Below are 18,686 nucleotides of genomic sequence, written 5' to 3'. Positions count from 1 at the left end.
CCTCCGCTCCTCATGAAAGCAAAAAAATATTAATAATAAATAAAGGTTCCAGGCTTTTCAGCAGCCAAAAGCTGCGGCGAGAGTTACAGACAGCATGGACACCTCCTTTCTTAAGGACTTCAGGCTTCTTGCTTAGATGTAACACTTCACCAGTCCCAGGTACCCAAAAACACTTAAGCACCTGGAGTAGGATAAATGTAGAAATGTTGTACCTGTTCAGGTGGTCGTATCTCCAGTGATTGTGGTGGGATTTTGTGGTGAAGCTGCTTTTAAGACTCGTAGATACAGAAAACGTTTATGTGCACAAAGTCTGTAAGCTATTGTTAAGACCAGTTAATTTCAAAGGGTTCATGCAAGAAACATCTGTCATTTCACATTTTGACTCATGAGTAGCCAGAAACCACTAACCAGTAAGCTTCCCTAAAGACACAAATATGTAAGGAAATGTGGACAACAGAAGACTACCTGGTCTACATCCGTCCAAACTGATTTGTAAAATGCTGACCAAGATGGTAATTTCTGGGGGAGCTTTATTTCATACCTTATTTTCCCACCTGTCAGAACAGTTATTTTCCCTTTCTAATATTGTACTTGGAGACATTCTCTGCTGTGTTTGCCTACTGTTCATAAGGTACATAAACTCTTCAGTATTTGGTTGAGTAAAAGGTGTGGCACTAAATTAGTGCACTTGAAGGAAACATCCTTTTCCTCTCCTCTTTATGTTGTTACAAAATGTGAACTTGCCATGTTTTATTTCCTGCACCACAAACTGCAATACATATTTTTATAACTTTCCAATCTCATTTATGTAAATTTAAACTTTTATCAAACAAGCTTTTCTCAGACAGAACAAGCTCAGTACAAATGACCTGATCTCCTTTACTCATCCAGTCAGGAAATAACACAGCACCTATTAATTATTTAGTGAGGAAATAAATCCAGGTATTGCAAATTCTACAAAATGTTTATTGAAAAGCAAGACAGGACTAGAAGAACATTGTACAATCAAAGAGGGGGGTGTGGGCTCATTTTTTCTTTATAGTAAAAATAGAGCTCTCCATAGCTATGTTGACTCATGCCTCTTCTTTCACAGTTAGTCTCACCTGCAGAGGTAGATTCTGACATTACCTGAGAGTCAATCTGGGGCAACGCCAAACAAAGAGGAAATGGATGCCGGAATAAGTCTTTCGGCTCCCCCGGACTAGACCTGTCCTCTACCCAAAAGATAATAACGCACACACCACCTGACCCTGTACGTGTTCACATAAATTTGTTTTCCAATACACACAATGCGAAGATAAATGCATGAGGAGAGACATAGAAAGGCCAGCTGACATGGGTTGTCCAACTGTTGCTTTGTGTACAGACTTATACAGGAAGAATATTTGTTAACACCAACCCTGTGATTCTCACGGAGTCCTAAAAGGACAGCCAGTTAAAGAACTGATGACTGACCACTAAGACTGATCTTAAATAAGGATGCAGATGAAGCATTAAAGGGGATTCGCAGATCACTGTGTATAAAAAATGAAGTACTATATTCAAGACTTTGGAGCTGCTGCTGAACTGTAGCTGCATTATGAGGTATTGCCTCGTGGTAGAGTGAGCGTGGTTAAAGATTTGACAAAGGTGCCCCAACAGATAGTGACTCAGAATAAGATTGAGTGAGACAGAGTGAGTTAACTTTGATTTGAGGGGATTCTACTCGTAACACCACAAGTTTCACTAGTAGAATAATCCCACATTAGAAACCAGATCCACAACTTGATTTGATCTTACTGGCAAAAGATGTCTTATGTTAACTCTTTGATGCACAACATGGGTCGAAAGTGACCCGACAGAATTGTTCTATATCTGTGCAATAAATTAATTTCATCATTCAGTATTCCACAACATTTCAACATTTTTATGTTTTCCTTTATAATTTTTTTAATAAAATCCCTTTTTGTGTCACTATTCTTCTAATGCACAACATGGGGGAAAAATGACCCATATCCATTTTTGAGCTAAGTAGTTTGCTAAGCTAACTACTTAGCTAACTTCTTGGCTAAGTACTTAGCTAAGTAGCTCGCTAAAGTAACTACTTAGCTAAGTTCTTGGCTAAGTATTTAGCTAAGTAGCTTGCTAAGATAAATACTTAGCTAAGTTCTTGGCTAAGTAGCTCGCTAAGCTAAATACTTAGCTAAGTTCTTGGCTAAGTATTTAGCTAAGTAGCTTGCTAAGCTAACTACTTCGCTAACTTCTTGGCTAACTACTTGGCTAAGCAAGCTACTTAGCCAAGTAGTTAGCTATGTAATCATACAAAAACCTTTTTCTTCATAAAGTATGAGAATGAAGATGGAAATAATGATCTGTTGTTATCAAAAACAAGATATTTAAAGAATAGTTTGAATATTCAATCATAAAATAAGTTGAAATCAAAAGATAGAGCACAGAAACACACAGCAAACATTAAAGAACATGGGAAATGAATGCGGGTCATTTTTGACCCATGTTGTGCATTAGAAGGGGTGTCAATATGTTGTGCATCAAAGGGCTAACAACATCAGGCCTAATACACTGATGACTTTACTTACTAACTGCAGCGCCTGAAATCGCTCCTATTGTTATGCATTGCTGACAGAAATCTATCTTTTTATTCAAATGCATTAGAAAAGAAAATCACATTCAAACTTCTTCCAGTATTAAGTGTCAAAGATGTTGAGGTCCATTATTCTGATGTACTAAGATGGTTGTTTTTTTTTAAAAACATGATTTACAGAAAATTGATAAAGGTGTTTCAGAACTGCTGACTTGGCTCTTCTCTGTACACTCTGTTGGCTGGCCATGTAGAAATCAAATGACACGGTTCATTTAAAAAAAACAACTGCTGAGATGCAGATGAAAAAAAAAACATTTTACAGAAGGACATTCACTGAGCTTACATGTCTTTACATCATCTTTGTGTCTCAAGTGGGCGACAAGCTAGCAACAAAATAACTGTCCACGTATATCATTCATTTTATGTTTCTATTTCATGTTAGCCCATATTTCCATAATTATTAGAGCATTTAAGATGTCAGTCCTGGTTGATTTGGTGCCACTTGTGGTAACAGCAGTGAGCTTTAATACTACATAACCCAGAGTTGTGTTGAAAATGACGCATGGGTTACTGGTTTCATCTGCATTTACGGTGTCCAGAACATGTTCAATCTCTTCCTGTAAATCCCCTTATGCACAAGGATACTATTTTAAGAGTTAAATCATAATATGCAAGAACATGTCCTCTAATGTAAAAATCTGACTTTATTCTCAAAACATTATGCACTTGTCTCAAAATATTTCAATTTTCTCACCACCAGCACCAAAGTGGTGCCAATAGCCCTGGACAATCTCAATTTTTTTTCAAAGGTGGACTTGATCACAAACTATTAAATGTGCTATGTAGAAAGCCCCATCTTGTGGCAAACTAGTAGAGCTACAATTTAACCAAACACGTTTGTAAAGAGGGGGGCTGTTTTTAAGCTGGTTTTGATCCTGTCAGATAAGTGTTTGTTAAAGCAAAACTTTGCCATACAAATGACAAAGGCGTTGAGTCCAAAATCAAGGAAGCTATAATATTAGCTGTGCTGCAAGAAATTATTTTAAATAACCCTACACAATAAAATGTGCCACAGAAAAGATCTGGTTCGTAGGAGTTGATGGTATAAATACTTTTGTAGCGTAACCTTAATTTTTGATCCATTTAGCAACTAAGCTAGCTAGTAGCACTGTCACTATTTCAAAAAGTCAAGTTCAAGGTAAAGGGAAATGGTTTGTTGATTTTCAGCCCACTTAATGTCATCGCTGATGACACAAAGCAGGTTGAAAATCAGCTAAGTTTACCTTAAATAGATATTTTTCATTTGCAGTGCCCCCAGCTCTGTTACCGCCTCTCTTATCCAGAAGATTTCCATCTCCAAATGGTTAGGGGTGTCATGATGATCTGATTTCTCTATTTTGCAAGAAAGAAAAGACTAGTTTACTGTGAAAAGCACAGCCTGTTGGGCTAATGCACTTCAACATTTTGAATTCAAACTTCTTACCAAAGATATAATTTTTTTTTTCAGATAAAGTGACAACCCTACCAGCTAGCTTACTAACTGGCAATCAGCAAATCAGCAATATGTCAACTCTTGAGGTAAAGCAGCTCACCAACTGTCCCACAAGTAGTTACAACGTCACCAAGCCTCAAACCAGCTTCACCTACTTTACAAGGATTCATTTTATATAATACTATCTGCTCTGATCGAGAAATTTTAATTAAAAACGTCCTGCGCACGTGTTTTACACTTGGCCCAATGTCCTCTTCTAGCTTGTCGGATCACATGCAGACAATAAGGCTACATTCAAAAAAAGTGACCTATGACAATATGCATGTGATGTACCCACTTTTGAATTTAATGACAGGTGACACTACAGGGAGAGACCATATGATGAGAGAACCAAAAGGCCAATTTGACTTTGAACAGCTTCAATTTGACTGAGTGGAAATTTCCTATGAAAATACAGTTATGGTAGAAAACAGGGAGTACCAAGTGCTCACCACAAAGCCAATTATTACAACCAAATGTGGGCAAAGTTTTAGTATAGAATCCTTGATACAATCATTTTATTCCTCCTTAATGGGTACAGTTTCTGTGTAGAAACGTGGAGAGGCAAGTCTAGGATTAAAAAAAAGAAAAGAAATCTATCCCCATTGAAGATGGTTTTTCTGGCTAGTTATGGAACTAGGCTGGAGGTGTGTGGAGCCCTCCGGTCACACCCGTCTTCCCGACGCACACCGCGTAGGCTCGCTCAGTCCTGCTGGGAGCCCGGTGTTTCTGCAGGCTGGCTGGTTGTCGTCGTAGTAGTAGTGGTTTTGTCAGTAGCAGCCGATGTGGGCTCCAGTTCAGGTGGTCTGGGAGCTTGGTGGATGCCCTCTGTCTCCAGTTCGTCACCCTGTGCCAAGCCCTCCTCGTCTTCCTCCTCCTCGTCATCTTCCTCCCCAGTGGAGGGCTCCCTTGGCTGGGCTTCAGGAGGCGCTGTGCTCCCTTTGTCTCCCTGCTCCTGGAGGAGGCTCAGCTGGTTGTTGAGGTCGTTCCTCTCCTTCTGCAGGGCTCTGCACAGCCTCTCCAGCAGCTCCAGCTTCCCCTGCATGGCCTTGAAGTGGCCGTCACGCAGAGTTTTCTACAACACCACACAATGTTTCATGAGTAGGGATTAGAGCTGCAACAATTAATTCGATTAATCAAACAATAATCGACTATTTAATTAATTGTCAACTATTTTGAGAATTGTAATGATAATTGGTTTGGGCAGTATTTTTTTGAAAATAAGTCCAAATTCTCCGATTTCAGCTTCTTCAATGTGAATATTTCTGGTTTCTTTGTTACTTTATGACAATAAACTGAATATCTCTTTGGTTTGTGGGCAAAACAAGAGATTTGAGGACGTCATCTTGTGGTTTGGGAAACACTGATTGATATTTTTCAACATTTTATTGACCAAACAACTAATCGATTAATCGTTTTAATAATCGACAGATTTATCAATAATGAAAAAAATCGTTGGTTGCAGCCCTAGTAGGGATGTCCTGATCAGGTATCTGCGGATACCGCTCCCTGATCTATTTTCTTGGATAATGCAAGCTGCACTGTGCAGTTTTTCAAATCAATCCAATGTACAGTGCTTAACAAATGTATTAGACCACCTGTCAAAAAAACGAGAAAACAAATATTTTAGAAATCTTTCAAAAGCTTGTTAAAAACTAAAACGTTACTGTTATTTTTTTGGCAAATAACAAACTGAATTCACCTTTTAATAGCCAGATTTGAGCTGGCCCATATTTCTGTTCAGAATTACAAATAAATAACGATGAAGAAAATAATAATGTGCTTTACTATCTTTACAGTTTTTTTTGTAAAACAGTACATTTAAAAATTCATGGATAACAATAATAATTATATTTAGCATTAAAAATGTATTTTCAGTTTAAGAGCTTCTACATACTGGTGTGTTAACCATTACAGAAAAATAAAAAAGATTATTATTTATTTTTTTAAATTATATTTTGGCAATTACTAATGCTGTTAATTTAGGACAGCTGTGGCATAAACCGGTGGTCTAATACATTTGTTAAGCACTGTATATGCTTGACAATTAAATGGTTTGCGTTGCATTAAGAAAAAATTGTCTGCATCCAATCATTGAATTTAACTCCAGTCTGCTCCATGTCTGGTATGAGACGCAAGGGACAACAAACGAATATGAAGGCAGGATCCTTGCCTTGACATGACTAATATTAAGTAGCTTGCTAAGCTAACTACTTAGCTAACTTCTTGGCTAAGTAGCTTGCTAAGCTAACTATTTATGTAAATTCTTGGCTAATTATTTAGCTAAGTAGCTTGCTAAGCTAAATACTTAGCTAACTTCTTGGCTAAGTACTTAGCTTAGTAACTTGTTAAGCTAACTACTTAGTCAACTTCTTGGCTAAGTATTTAGCTAAGTAGCTTGCTAAGCTAACTACTTTGCTAAATTCTTGGCTAAATAGTTAGCTTAGCAAGCTACTTAGCCAAGTAGTTAGCTATATAATAATACAAAACCTTTTTCTTCATAAAGTATGAGAAGCAAAACGGAAATAATGATTTGTTGTTATCAAAAACAAGATATTTAAAGAACACTTGGAATATTCAATCATAAAATAAAGTTATCAAAAGATAGAGCACAGAAACACACAGCAAACATTAAATAACATGGGAAATGAATGTGGGTCATTTTTGACCCATGTTGTGCACTAGAAGGGGTGTCAATATGTTGTGCATCCAAGGGTTAAGCAGCTTTGTTTTTTAAATGTTATGTCAATATGGAGATATAGACATCGTGATTGTGAATTCTTTCAGCCACTATGATTGTGTCGGGAAGCCACATTATATACTGTTGGATAATTCAATCGATTACAGTGCATCATGTGTAATTAGCTAAACTGTTTCTGGATTCCCAGAAAAAAGAGAAGTGGAAATAATAAGCTGTACAAACTGCATGACGTGAAAATCATTGTTGTAGTAAAAGGAATATTTTAACATTTTGGGTGATACGCTTATTTGCTCTTTTTGACAATAAGATATTGTGTTTAGATTGTAGCACATGAACTTCATTGTCAATTTTATATTTGTGTGTTTATTATTAAACTTTTTAGATTCAACATGTTCATTTGTGAGCTTCAGAGGTGTTTCCCCTTCCAGTCTTTACGCTAAGCAAGGTTAACCATGCTCTGACTCTGGCTCTACACCTAACACATAGAAACACCAAAAAAGCCTTAAGTGCATTTCCCCTAAGTGAAGATTTGAATCGGCTTCTGGTTGCTTTGGTAGCTGTCAGAAAAAAGAGAAAAGTCACCTCCTCGGCCATCTGCAGCAGGGCCTGGTTGTTACTCTCCCATTTGGTCCTCCACTGTGTTGTTTCCTTCTCCAGCTTCTTGATCTTCTTGGTCATCTGGAGGTTAATGCAGACAGTTAACAGCTGGCAGGGAAAACAGTGAGATACGAACACTTGTCCACAGGTAGTCGGTCGCTCACCTTCTCCATCTCTTGTCTGAAAGTGGTGAAGACTTCGTTGCTTTTAGCCAGAGTGCTCTGAAACTCCTCAAACTTGTCCATGTACAGGGAGAGCTGAGAGAGATGAGATGAGAGCAAACCTTTCAGCTGGACTCACACAAGCCTTCCACAGTATTTCACCATATATTAACAAGTACAGCATTGAAGGCTGCAGTGTGTCTGAACCAACAAAGAACTACGAGGACTTACCTGTTGTTTGAGCTGTGTCTCTTGCTCCTTCATCAGCTCACACTTGCGTCTGGACTCTGTAGCGTCCTTCAGCAGCTGAAACATCATAGAACAGTCATTTCATGAACCTGAATACTGTTTAATTGAATTTATTGGGCTATTTATGGTGCAGAAAAAAACTGAACGGGCACAGAAGATGAACTCACAAAGTCTCTCTCTCTTTGCTGCTTCTCCTCCACTTCTTTCATCATCTCAGTGATTCTCTGCAGCTTGGCGTCCATCAGCTGCTGCTGCAGCTCCTTGTGCTTGAACACCTTGTCTATGTGCTGCGAGAGGGACACAGATGACTTACTTTAGGCTGGACGACCTGTGACGTGCCCTGCTGTGAGCAACTGATCAGAAACTTTGCATTGCAAATTCCACTGTGTTGTATAACCAGCAAACAAAACCAAATGTAAACTTCAGTGACTGTCTCGACATTCACAGTTGAAACATTCCAGTGGTTTGATAAATCTTTAGCTATTCAACACATGCATACACACAGTCCTAATGTTTAAGAATGTTAGTGGTCTTTAGAGGTAGACCGATATATCGGGCCGATATTTGCGTTTTTTACTTGTATTGTCATCGGCCGATACGTGCATGCGTTCGTCAATCAATTATTATCCCACATTTTTTATATTGTATTACAAGTTGGTCTCAGTCAAACAAAACGATACTAAAACCACTTGAATCACTATACAAAAGTGCCCTCAAAATCCATGATAAAAAGCCACGGTGCTACCATCACTGTCATATACTCAATAAATATGACATTTTAAACTTTGAGAATCTGACAAAGCACTCCAATGTCTGCTTACTTTTTAAAATTATTCACAATGCTGCAGCTCCCCCCTTGAAAAAAATATATTACACTCTTTTCTGAGAAGTCAACAAGAACAACAAGATCTGTTACAAGAGGTGAGTGTAGAGGACCCCAACGCAAAACTGGATTTGGGAAGTCATAATTTTCATGCATTGCCATGACTCAATGGAATACTTTGCCAATAGACATTATTTCATGTAGAAGTCCCCATGCCTTCTCACATCTTGCTAATCGTTGACTACTGTCAAGACAAGAGTGTACACATTCATGAATTGTGTGTGTGTTCTGTAATTTTACTTAATCATTTTCTTTTTCTATACTAATGTATTGTTCCACCTGCCCGGGGACTACATGTGGAAAATAGCATCTGCTAGAACCTGGCACAATGCTTATTCTCTTGTTTTACAAGATTAATGTCTTATTGTGTGCTGTCTCTGTTTTGAAATAAATAAATAACAAATTACAAAATTACAAAAAAAAGAAAAACACATCAAATATGTGGACTCATCTGTTAATAAATGTTTCTTTTTTTTTGTTTTAATCGAGACTTGTGTAACATTTGTTATCATTGTGTCATTTTATCATGTACCGTATTTTCCGCACTATAAGGCGCACCGGAGTATAAGCCGCAGCAGCTAAATTGAATGATGTGTACATATATAAGCCGCACTGGACTATAAGCCGCAGGTGTTTTAATGTTTATTTACCTTATGTAAGGGTTCGTGCACAGAGGGGATTGTCGGGAAAGAGATGGCTGCTTGAGGAAGCTTCTTTTACAGCCAGATTGACTGTCTTTAACTTAAAAGCTGCATCATATGCATTTCTACGTTTGTTTTCCATAATGAGGGTTTGTGCATGAAAACTTCCTTTGCACAAACTATCTCGCTCTCGTAATGTCGGTCTTGCTCTCGTTCTGTCTCTCGTACCACTCTCGGTTTCACTTTTACGCGCTACTTGTTTCACTCGTTTCCGGCGCCCTGCCAGATTGGTTCGGGGTCCTTCGTCTGCCGCTGATTACGTCTCACAAAATGTTACGGCACAGCGACTCCGACAAACTAAGTAGCTTTCGACACAAATACACACAGACAAGTGAAAAATAGCTTAAAAGTATATATATATATATATATATATATATATATATATATATATATATATATATATATACTTTTAAGCTATTTTCCGATCTGGCAGCCGAGCCGATCTGGTACGTACACCTGCCTCCAGCTTTTCCTGCTGGAGCCCGCCGCTCCTCGCGGACTGGTCATAGAGCCCATAGAGTTAAAGTTGGTGGACTGTAACCTGTAAAATCCATAGATTTAGGAGGTAACCTAGTGGCCGTTAGCTGTAAAAATCCATAGATTAGCCACACCGTTATATAAGCCGCAGAATCGAAAAATGGGGAAAAAGGCGCGGCTTATAGTCCAAAAATTACGGTAAATGGAGGGAGAAAAGGCAATATCGGCTTCAAGAATCGGCCCAAAAAAAATCGGCAGCACATATTAGGGATCAGTTAAGACCAGTATCGGCATCAGCATCGGCCTAAAAAAACCTGTATCGGTTGACCACTAGTCTTGATACTATTTTAATCCATTATTGCCAGGAATGCATTTTTTCCTTGTCTTTTACTTTCTGCCATGACAATCTCAGAGCTGGCAGCTCACACATTGTATGTGTTTGCAGTTGAGGAGGTCACATATGAAGGGAGAGCTGCTTTAAACATAGTTTTGTACCCGTACCTCCTCTCGGAGCTCATACTGCTCGATGAGCTTTTTCAGCTTCTCGGCCAGCTCCATGTTCTCCTGCCTCAGCTTGGTGTTGTGGGAGCTATGCTGTTCCATCTGCACCTCAATATCGCTCAAGGTCATCTGGAAGTGCAGCATGGCCTCCTTCCGCTGCTCCTCATACTCCCTGGACCGCTGGGCGTTTTCCTCCTGACGTGACATGAGCGGGAATGAGGAGGTCAAAAAGGAGTTTAAGAAGGAAATCTGGAATATTCACACAGGCAAAACAATGCTATCGTATAAGCAGGGCCTAAAATTTCTCCTTCAGTATCAGAATCTGCAGGTAAAATTATCCAAGAAGACACAGAACTTATGTTATTGAAACAAAAACAAACTGCTCCATCGGTTCATCTTTTGTGTTAGCTGTACACTGCTATGACATGTCAACCTTCCTGAACTTTAACCCTCTGGGCTCTATGACCGTGCCGTCCTGATCAGATCACGTGAAGTTTAACAAAAAACATTCAACATTGACATTCCCAGGTCATGTAAAACCAAAGATATGACAATAAGGTAAGATAATAATGATAATATGTAATTTCACACAGTTTGTTTTGAAGAGTTGCAGCTAAAAAGGAAAAAGGCCTATACATAGACATGTTTTAATGGGACATTTTTGTATATAGTTCTATTATATTTAAATTTTACCTATTTATATGTTTATATTTGTATCCTATGTTCCAAAACAGTTCATTGAGCATATTTGTGGTCTATATTGTATTAAATAGTCTAATTTTTCAACTCAGATTTAATGATTTTTGTGTATTTTTGGGATCAATATGTTGATCAAGTCAGTTAAATCGAAAAAATAATTGTCAAATCATATAGGTGAAGAAACATGTAGGGAAAAATCAAAAGTGTTCAAAAACGGCCAAAATAGGCTCAGACCCCAGAGGGTTAAACACAGTTTACAGGTTATGTAAAAGAAAAAAAGTGGTCATTTATTACTTATTACAGTGCAAGATGAAAGGCCTTGATGTAGCCAGTAGCAGTAGGCTGAGGAGTACCTTCAGTGTCTTGTTGTGTCTCTGCAGCTCCCTACAGAGGCTCTCCAGCTTACTGCGGGCCAGGATGGCCTTGCTGTGTTCCCCCTGCAGGTGGATCTTCTCCTTAACTATCTGAGACTGTTTCTTCTGCAGGGCTTTCAGCCGTTTCTGCATGCAGCGGCTCTCCTCCAACTGACACACACACAAAGTCAGCATCAAAAGGATCGCATGCTATAGTCAGTTGAAAATAGGAACCAATGAAAGCCTGCCATGCTTGACAGCAGACATGTTAAAAGTCAGAGCTTCATAAAATGGACTTATATTGACATTTGGAAATAGTCTGCTTTGTTGTCTTTAGCAGTGCTCCAAAAAGAACACGAGATCATGCATTACACGCCTTGCATCACTTTTAGGAATGCTTTTGACAAGTTACCCTTAAAGAAATAAGAAACAGTTATGTTTAATTGTTAGGAGCTGCAACAATTAGTGAATTAATCAATCAAGGAAATGGATATACTGTAGTTATGATTAGAGGTGATTAATCATTTAAATAAAATTAAAACAAAATGGCACACATTCTCTGGCTCTACCTTCTCAAACATAAACATTTGCAGGTTCTCCTAGTTTTAAATAATGTGGACATGATATTAATCTAAAAAGCTTTAGGTTTGGACAGTTGGTCAGACAAAAAGGCATACTCTTAACACGTCAAAAATAGTGAATATTTTTTACTATTTCCTGACATTTTTAGTACAAAACAATTAATGTTCTATTTATGTATTATTCCCAATCACCCCTACACAGCTCTAATTGTTTTTGCTATCACTCCAACCCAGGAAACAGCCATCAGTTAACACCTGATGGTGTTGAATCTCTCAGCAAATACTAAGAGGTCTCGAACCAGGCTAGCTCCTTCCACAAGGTTCAGTAGTATTTTTGCTTGTGGCCTCAAATTTCAAATCCGACTGTTCAAATGCAGGAGCTTACCAGGTCTGCATATTTCTTGCACAAAGCAGCTAGTTTCTCTTCAGGAGTAGCGAGGGAGTTCAGGGCCTGCATCAAAAGAACAACCTCCTTCCCTGGAACATGAACCAAAACCAAATTAGAAAAAAATTCAATTAATTCACCATTTAAGCATAAGCTTAGAACATAACAAAATAAACCTTGTATACCGTCAATATAAAGATATAGTAATAAACAAATGAGGAGCATTATTGTGTTAGGCTACCTAGCTGAACTGCTGTGGCTAGCATGCGTGTGGTGTCCACACAGAGAGCATTACTGCCCGCCAGAGACTGTTTCATTTCATTTACATTTGGTTTAGACAGAAAAAGGTCAGAAGTTTGTGCTCAATTGTAAAGACTATATTTTTACTGAGAAGTGCACACATTGCATGGAAAAAATAGCTGAGCCACGGCCGAGCTGAACTGCTAACGCAGGTGGTGTGGCTGCTCTAATCTGTTTACATAGGTGGTGAAAAAACATGAGCGTCAGCGACACATTGGCCCTGGTCAGGTAGGCCATGATGCCTGGACGTTAGCAATACAATAATACCAGGTTTTATCTAAAAAAAAATGTTTTGTATTTTTTTCATTGCAAGAGTGCAAAAAGATTTTATGTGCATAAAAGAGAAATCTCGTCAAATGCTAATGATGAATATAGTCATTTTTATTTATCTTAAAACATATTCTTAATTCGGCTGTTTATATGTTTTTTATGTATGCATTTATTTTTTAATAACCAAATAAATTAAATGAAGAGAACTATACCTGATGAACTATACCCTTTTAGTATATTTTTTATTGCTACATGGCAAACAGGGTACCAGTAGGTGCAGTAGATTCTCAGAAGACCCAGCATTCGTGATATGCACGCTCTTAAGGCTGTGCAATTGGGCAGTTCATTGAAAGGGGTGTGTTCAAAAATATAGCAGTGTGTCATTCAACCAGTGAGGTCATCAATTTCATCAAAAACAGGTGTTAATCAGGTGGCCTCTATTTAAGGATGAAGCCAGCACTTGTTGAACATGCATTTCTCTTTGAAAGCCTGAGGAAAATGGGTCGTTCAAGACATTGTTCAGAAGAACAGCGTACTTTGATTAAAAAGTTGATTGGAGAGGGGAAAACTTATAAAGAGGTGCAAACAATTATAGGCTGTTCATCTAAAATGATCTCCAATGCTTTAAAATGAAGAGCAAAACCAGAGACACGTGGCAGAAAACGGAAGACAACCATCAAAATGGATGGACGAATAATCAGAATGGCAAAGGCTCAGCCAATGATCAGCTCCAGGATGATCAAAGACAGTCTGGAGTTACCTGTAAGAGCTGTGACAGTTAGAAGACGTCTGTGTGAAGCTAATCTATTTACATGAATCCCCCACAAAGTCCCTCTGTTAAAAAAAAGGCATGTGCAGAAGAGGTTACAAGAACACATCAACTGGCCTAAAGCGAAATGGAGGAACATTTTGTGGACTGATGAGTGAAATTGTTCTTTTTGGGTCCAAGGGCCGCAGACAGTTTGTGAGACGAGCCCCAAACTCTGAATTCAAGCCACAGTACACAGTGAAGACAGCGAAGCATGATGATATGGGCATGTTTCTCCTACTATGGTGTTGGGCCTATTTATCACATACCAGGGATCATGGATCAGTTTGCATATGTCAAAATACTTGAAGAGGTCATGTTGCCTTATGCTGAAGAGGACATGCCATTGAAATGGGTGTATCAACAAGACAATGACCCCAAACACACTAGTAAACCAGAAAAATCTTGGTTCCAAACCAACAACATTGATGTTATGGAGTGGGCCTTAATCCAATTGAGAACTTGTGGGGTGACATAAAAAATGCTGTTTCTGAAGCAAAACCAAGAAATGTAAATGGATTGTGGAGTGTTGCTAAAGAATCTTGGAGTGGAATAACAGCTGAAAGGTGCCACAAGTTGGTTGACTCCATGCCACACAGATGTGAAGCAGTTATAAAAAAACTGTAGTCATACAACTTAATATTAGTTTAGTGATTCACAGGACTGATAAATCCTAGAAACAAAAAAGGTTGTACAAAATAATTTTGAGTTTGTAAAGTCAACGGCAGACACTGCTATTTTTTTGAACACACCCCTTTCAACTAATTGCCCAATTGCACAGCCTTAAGAGCGTCCATATCACGAATGCTGGGCCTTGTTGGTTTTCTGAGAATCCACTGCACCTACTGGTACCTTGTTTGCCATGTAGCAATAAAAAATATACTAAAAACCTGGATTAATCTGGTTAGTCACATTGGACTGCTATTATTTTGAACACGACTGTATAGTGATGCTAACAGTGCTCGCGCTGTTGCGGTTGTTATGACATCAAGTGTTGTTATGACATCCTTGCAGTAAAAAAAATCCCCTATTCTGAAGTAGCGACAGGCATAATATAGCAGCGGCAGGGCACCGCTACCAAATGAGCATAGCGGAAACTTCGAACCTCAGCTCGCAATGCTCACACAGAGTTTGCTTTCTGTGGCTTATGTATTTTTAATAACTCTGGGCTCTACTTATTAGTTTGAAACCGTTATCATTCTTTTGTCTTTTGGACGATGCTGCTGCTGGCACTTTAAGCGGAGCATAGTTGAAAAATATAATACCTCATCAGATGACGTTTAGTATTTTTTAATACTTTTTAATAGCCCATTTTTTGGCTAATATCATTTACTACCTTTAAGTGCCTTTAAAAACCCACAGCAACCCTGCTAATGCAAAATGTTGCCCCATACTCAGGAGTTCATTCAGAAGTGGTTTGATAAAGTCTCTTAGGAGCATATCTCTAATCCAATCCAGGTAATGAGGTACATATCTCGAGGGGTGCTTGAAAATAAACATGTAATGTTCCTACCAAAAGCCTTGTCCTCTCCACTCTTGAGATCTCCACCAGGGTCGAGCTCTGCCTCTCCCAGGTCGCTTGGACTGTCCTCTCTGCCGGGAGTTTCCCCTCTCTCCTCCTCAGCACAGCACAAACCCAAACCAAACTCTGCCACCTCATCCTGATAGAGCGCACACATGCACCACACCAAAATGACTACAAGGAAGCTACAACATGTCACTGAACAGCTCTTTTAGGCTGGCAGTTTTCACTGAAATATGTTTGCCAGATTCATTTTCTTGTTTGCATATTTTTTGATTCTCATGTCAACCCAAATTATGCCAGTTTTAGATAACTTTATGTAGCCAAAAGTTTATGTCTGCTTGTGTATAGAGAACATTTCACAGATTTGAAAATATTGGCTTTTTTAATGAAAGGAAAGGGATTTGTAAAAAATAAAATAAAATAAAATAACAAAAGAAAAAAGTATGGTATTGGTACCAATATGTGTGTACTGCAAGAGCTATTACTAAACAATTAGTAAGTACTTTTAGAAAAACAGCTGCAGCTAATACATTGTATCTTAACAATCATAACATTTGAAACTGTAATGTTACATGACAGCAACATTAATGACATGACAAATAAGATAACATCCACAATAAACAGTTGATAGTGTGTACCTGACATGGGCTGTCCAGGTCGGGTGGAGAGTCACTGCCTCCCACTATTCTTCTGGCAGCCACATCAATCTCACAGACTCCTGTTGTCTCCATTATGCCTGATCACAAGCTAGAAATGTATAGTAAACCATAATTGTTAGAAAATATAAATGGCGTTGGGAGACACATTCAGATTGAATATAGTGTATCATGATGATCATGATGATAACAAAGACAGGGCCTTGTGATGGTGTTCGACTGCTGCTTCAGATATTAGTGAGGCGCCTACATACAACCCAGAAATTCAGTTTAAATAACATTTCCATAAGGTTTATCAGACATAAAAACACGGCACTATTCAAAAGGGTTTCACAGCTCTGGAAAGCCATCTAGATGACTCTCTCCCCCAACTATGCCAGTCACTCTGAATTTATGCATTTTATGTTGATCTTTAATCATAAAACCAATACAAGAGTCTTACTGTATGTGCATCATTGTCCATATATTTTCTGGGGTATCTCTGATTCAATATTTGAAATAAAACTTCATAAAAAAAATTGACTTTTGTTAAACTTTTACTTATCATAGCTGAATCATATATCAACTTCTAATTTCAGTGTATTGTATTGATTAATAGTAGGATTTTCCAACTTTCTGTTTATTAAATTTTGTTGGGCTTCCTTCAGAGCTGGCCAATTCAATTCTATATATGGAAACAAAGGCTTGCCATCATATATGTGTTGATGTGTTACTGGCTAACAGCATCAGAGCTAGAGATACAGTAAGCGTCAACACAATGTAAAAAATACAGCTCTGATACAGCTCTCTTTGCGTGGCAGTATTATATTGAGTCATCTAGCGTTCCGACAGCCCGCTGTTTTTTCAACATTCCGGAGGCTGTTGCGAGCTCACTTTTAGGAATATACTGGACTTACTGGTATTATATGAAACTAGAATCTAGATCTAAGGAATCTATAGGCACGAGTATGTCAGCATACTGTTGTCAAAATAACACTGTGCGTTATTCCAGTGAAAGGAAGGACTCTGGCCTCGCCTCCGGAGGACCCGACTCTGAAGGAAGGATCCTTGACATTGGGACACAGCTAGTCTCTCTGGTTCCTACAAGTCTCCTCTTTACATACATGGTTGCCTCCCAATTCAGAACTCAGAATTTTTTCTCTTAGTTGACAAAACAATTCTTGATTGAATTCAATTTTGTGGAGACAAAATGCAGTTAAACAGTTAAATTGCGATATATTGTATCGCAACACTCACCATATCCTGAAATGCTTAAAATCGCAATAATATCGTATCGTGACTCAATTATTGGGATAAAATCGTATTGTGGGGCCTCTGCTGATTCACAACTCTATTGTTAATACCGTTTTAACAACGCATAAAGATATTCAACAGCTGACAGCAATAGTCAACCACGTGTGTACAACAGCGGAAGAAACAGCCTGCCTCATAGTAAAAGCATACCATAACTTTAGGATGATCTAATTTGAGAGAATGAAAGAGCTTTCTTAACCTATACCCCATTAAAAATACATACCAAACATATATTGCATAACGTAGGATCTTTTACAGTCAGCATACTTTACGGGGTTTCTGATGATCTTCAAGGAGTTGGAAATAATACGGAGACGCAAACTAATTTGAGTATAATTCTTAAGCCGAATTGAAGGATACCCCCTTTTACAATTGACAGAGTCTTAAGTGATGTAGTAAGAGCAATGGTCTTTATCAGGGCGACGAGGTAATTATAAACCTTTGGTGTTTCAGAGGGAGTCTGGTGTGACGTCCATCGGCGCGGACGGCTCCTCGTCATGTTAGCTGCTAACAAGCACAGCCAGCACTTCACTATCGATCACTGTGACGGTCGCCAAACTAACGTTAACATGTGCAGTAACAGTGCAGAGCGTAACTTGTCAGTAGACACCAGTTAGCAGGTGAGATGTGAAGCAGATTCCAAACGGAAGCTAACAAGTTTGCTATTGTTAGCAAGGCTAGCGCTAATACTGCGATAAGCGCTAGTAGATGCTAGCCCAGATGGCTAACACAGTGAACTTTACTTCGGCTAATACTAAACGTGTAACGCATAAGCCACACGCTCAGGCTAATAGTAACGGGTCACATACTGTTTTGAAGTTAGGTAAAAACAGCATGATACACCACCAGTTATTAAAATAGGTTGCTAAAATAGCTAGAACATTTACCTGTGTTTTTACACTGGATGGAAGCAGGACACGGTGATCAAGTTAGCGAGGACTGTCCGATAACAAGTCAAGTATCCGGTCAACGCTTTGGAGTCTTTTCAAAATAAAGCAGTTGTCCAACGTTCAGGTTCTATATGATTTATATTATATTATATTATATTATATTATATTATATTATATTATATTATATTATATTATATTATATTATATATTTCATACAGTCTAATGGGTTTTACCGATAAACAATGTCTTTCCATGACTTAAATAAAACTTGTAAACACAAGGTATACTTATGTTTGTTTTCTTGCTTAGCAGATAGCAAAATACTTAAATATTTAAAAATGTATGTGTGCGCTTATGACTGGTGCAATAACAATGTGGTACCGTATGGCACCCACGTTTGGGTGCCATACCTATGGTTTGTATCTTTATTAATACTAATAGCCTATTTAAAATATATATATATATATATAAATCAAAAATAAAGAGAATATTCTTTTCTTTTTTAAAAATTTAAAATTATTTTTTTCCCCGCAACTTTTTAAAT

At 38.3% G+C, this 18,686-nt stretch overlaps 1 protein-coding gene across 1 annotated transcript; it reads right to left on the bottom strand.

Moving 5' to 3' along the window:
- Positions 1-952: 952 nt before the first annotated feature.
- On the bottom strand, positions 953-18,240 carry txlng (taxilin gamma). Its single transcript, XM_059358578.1, has 11 exons — positions 18,140-18,240; positions 15,942-16,050; positions 15,292-15,439; positions 12,401-12,492; positions 11,435-11,605; positions 10,383-10,577; positions 7,988-8,107; positions 7,803-7,877; positions 7,575-7,667; positions 7,396-7,491; positions 953-5,187 (listed from the first exon to the last, which is right to left on the bottom strand). The coding sequence occupies exons 2-11, from the start codon at positions 16,032-16,034 to the stop codon at positions 4,816-4,818; spliced, it is 1,455 nt and encodes a 484-aa protein (XP_059214561.1). The 5' UTR covers positions 16,035-16,050; positions 18,140-18,240; the 3' UTR covers positions 953-4,815.
- Between the last annotated feature and the right edge of the window lie 446 nt (positions 18,241-18,686).

Source organism: Centropristis striata, chromosome 2, assembly GCF_030273125.1.
Source record: "Centropristis striata isolate RG_2023a ecotype Rhode Island chromosome 2, C.striata_1.0, whole genome shotgun sequence".
Classification (NCBI taxonomy): Eukaryota; Metazoa; Chordata; class Actinopteri; order Perciformes; family Serranidae; genus Centropristis; species Centropristis striata.
The sequence above is the reverse complement of the archived record's forward strand: the minus strand, read 5'-3'. Positions and strand labels throughout refer to the sequence as shown.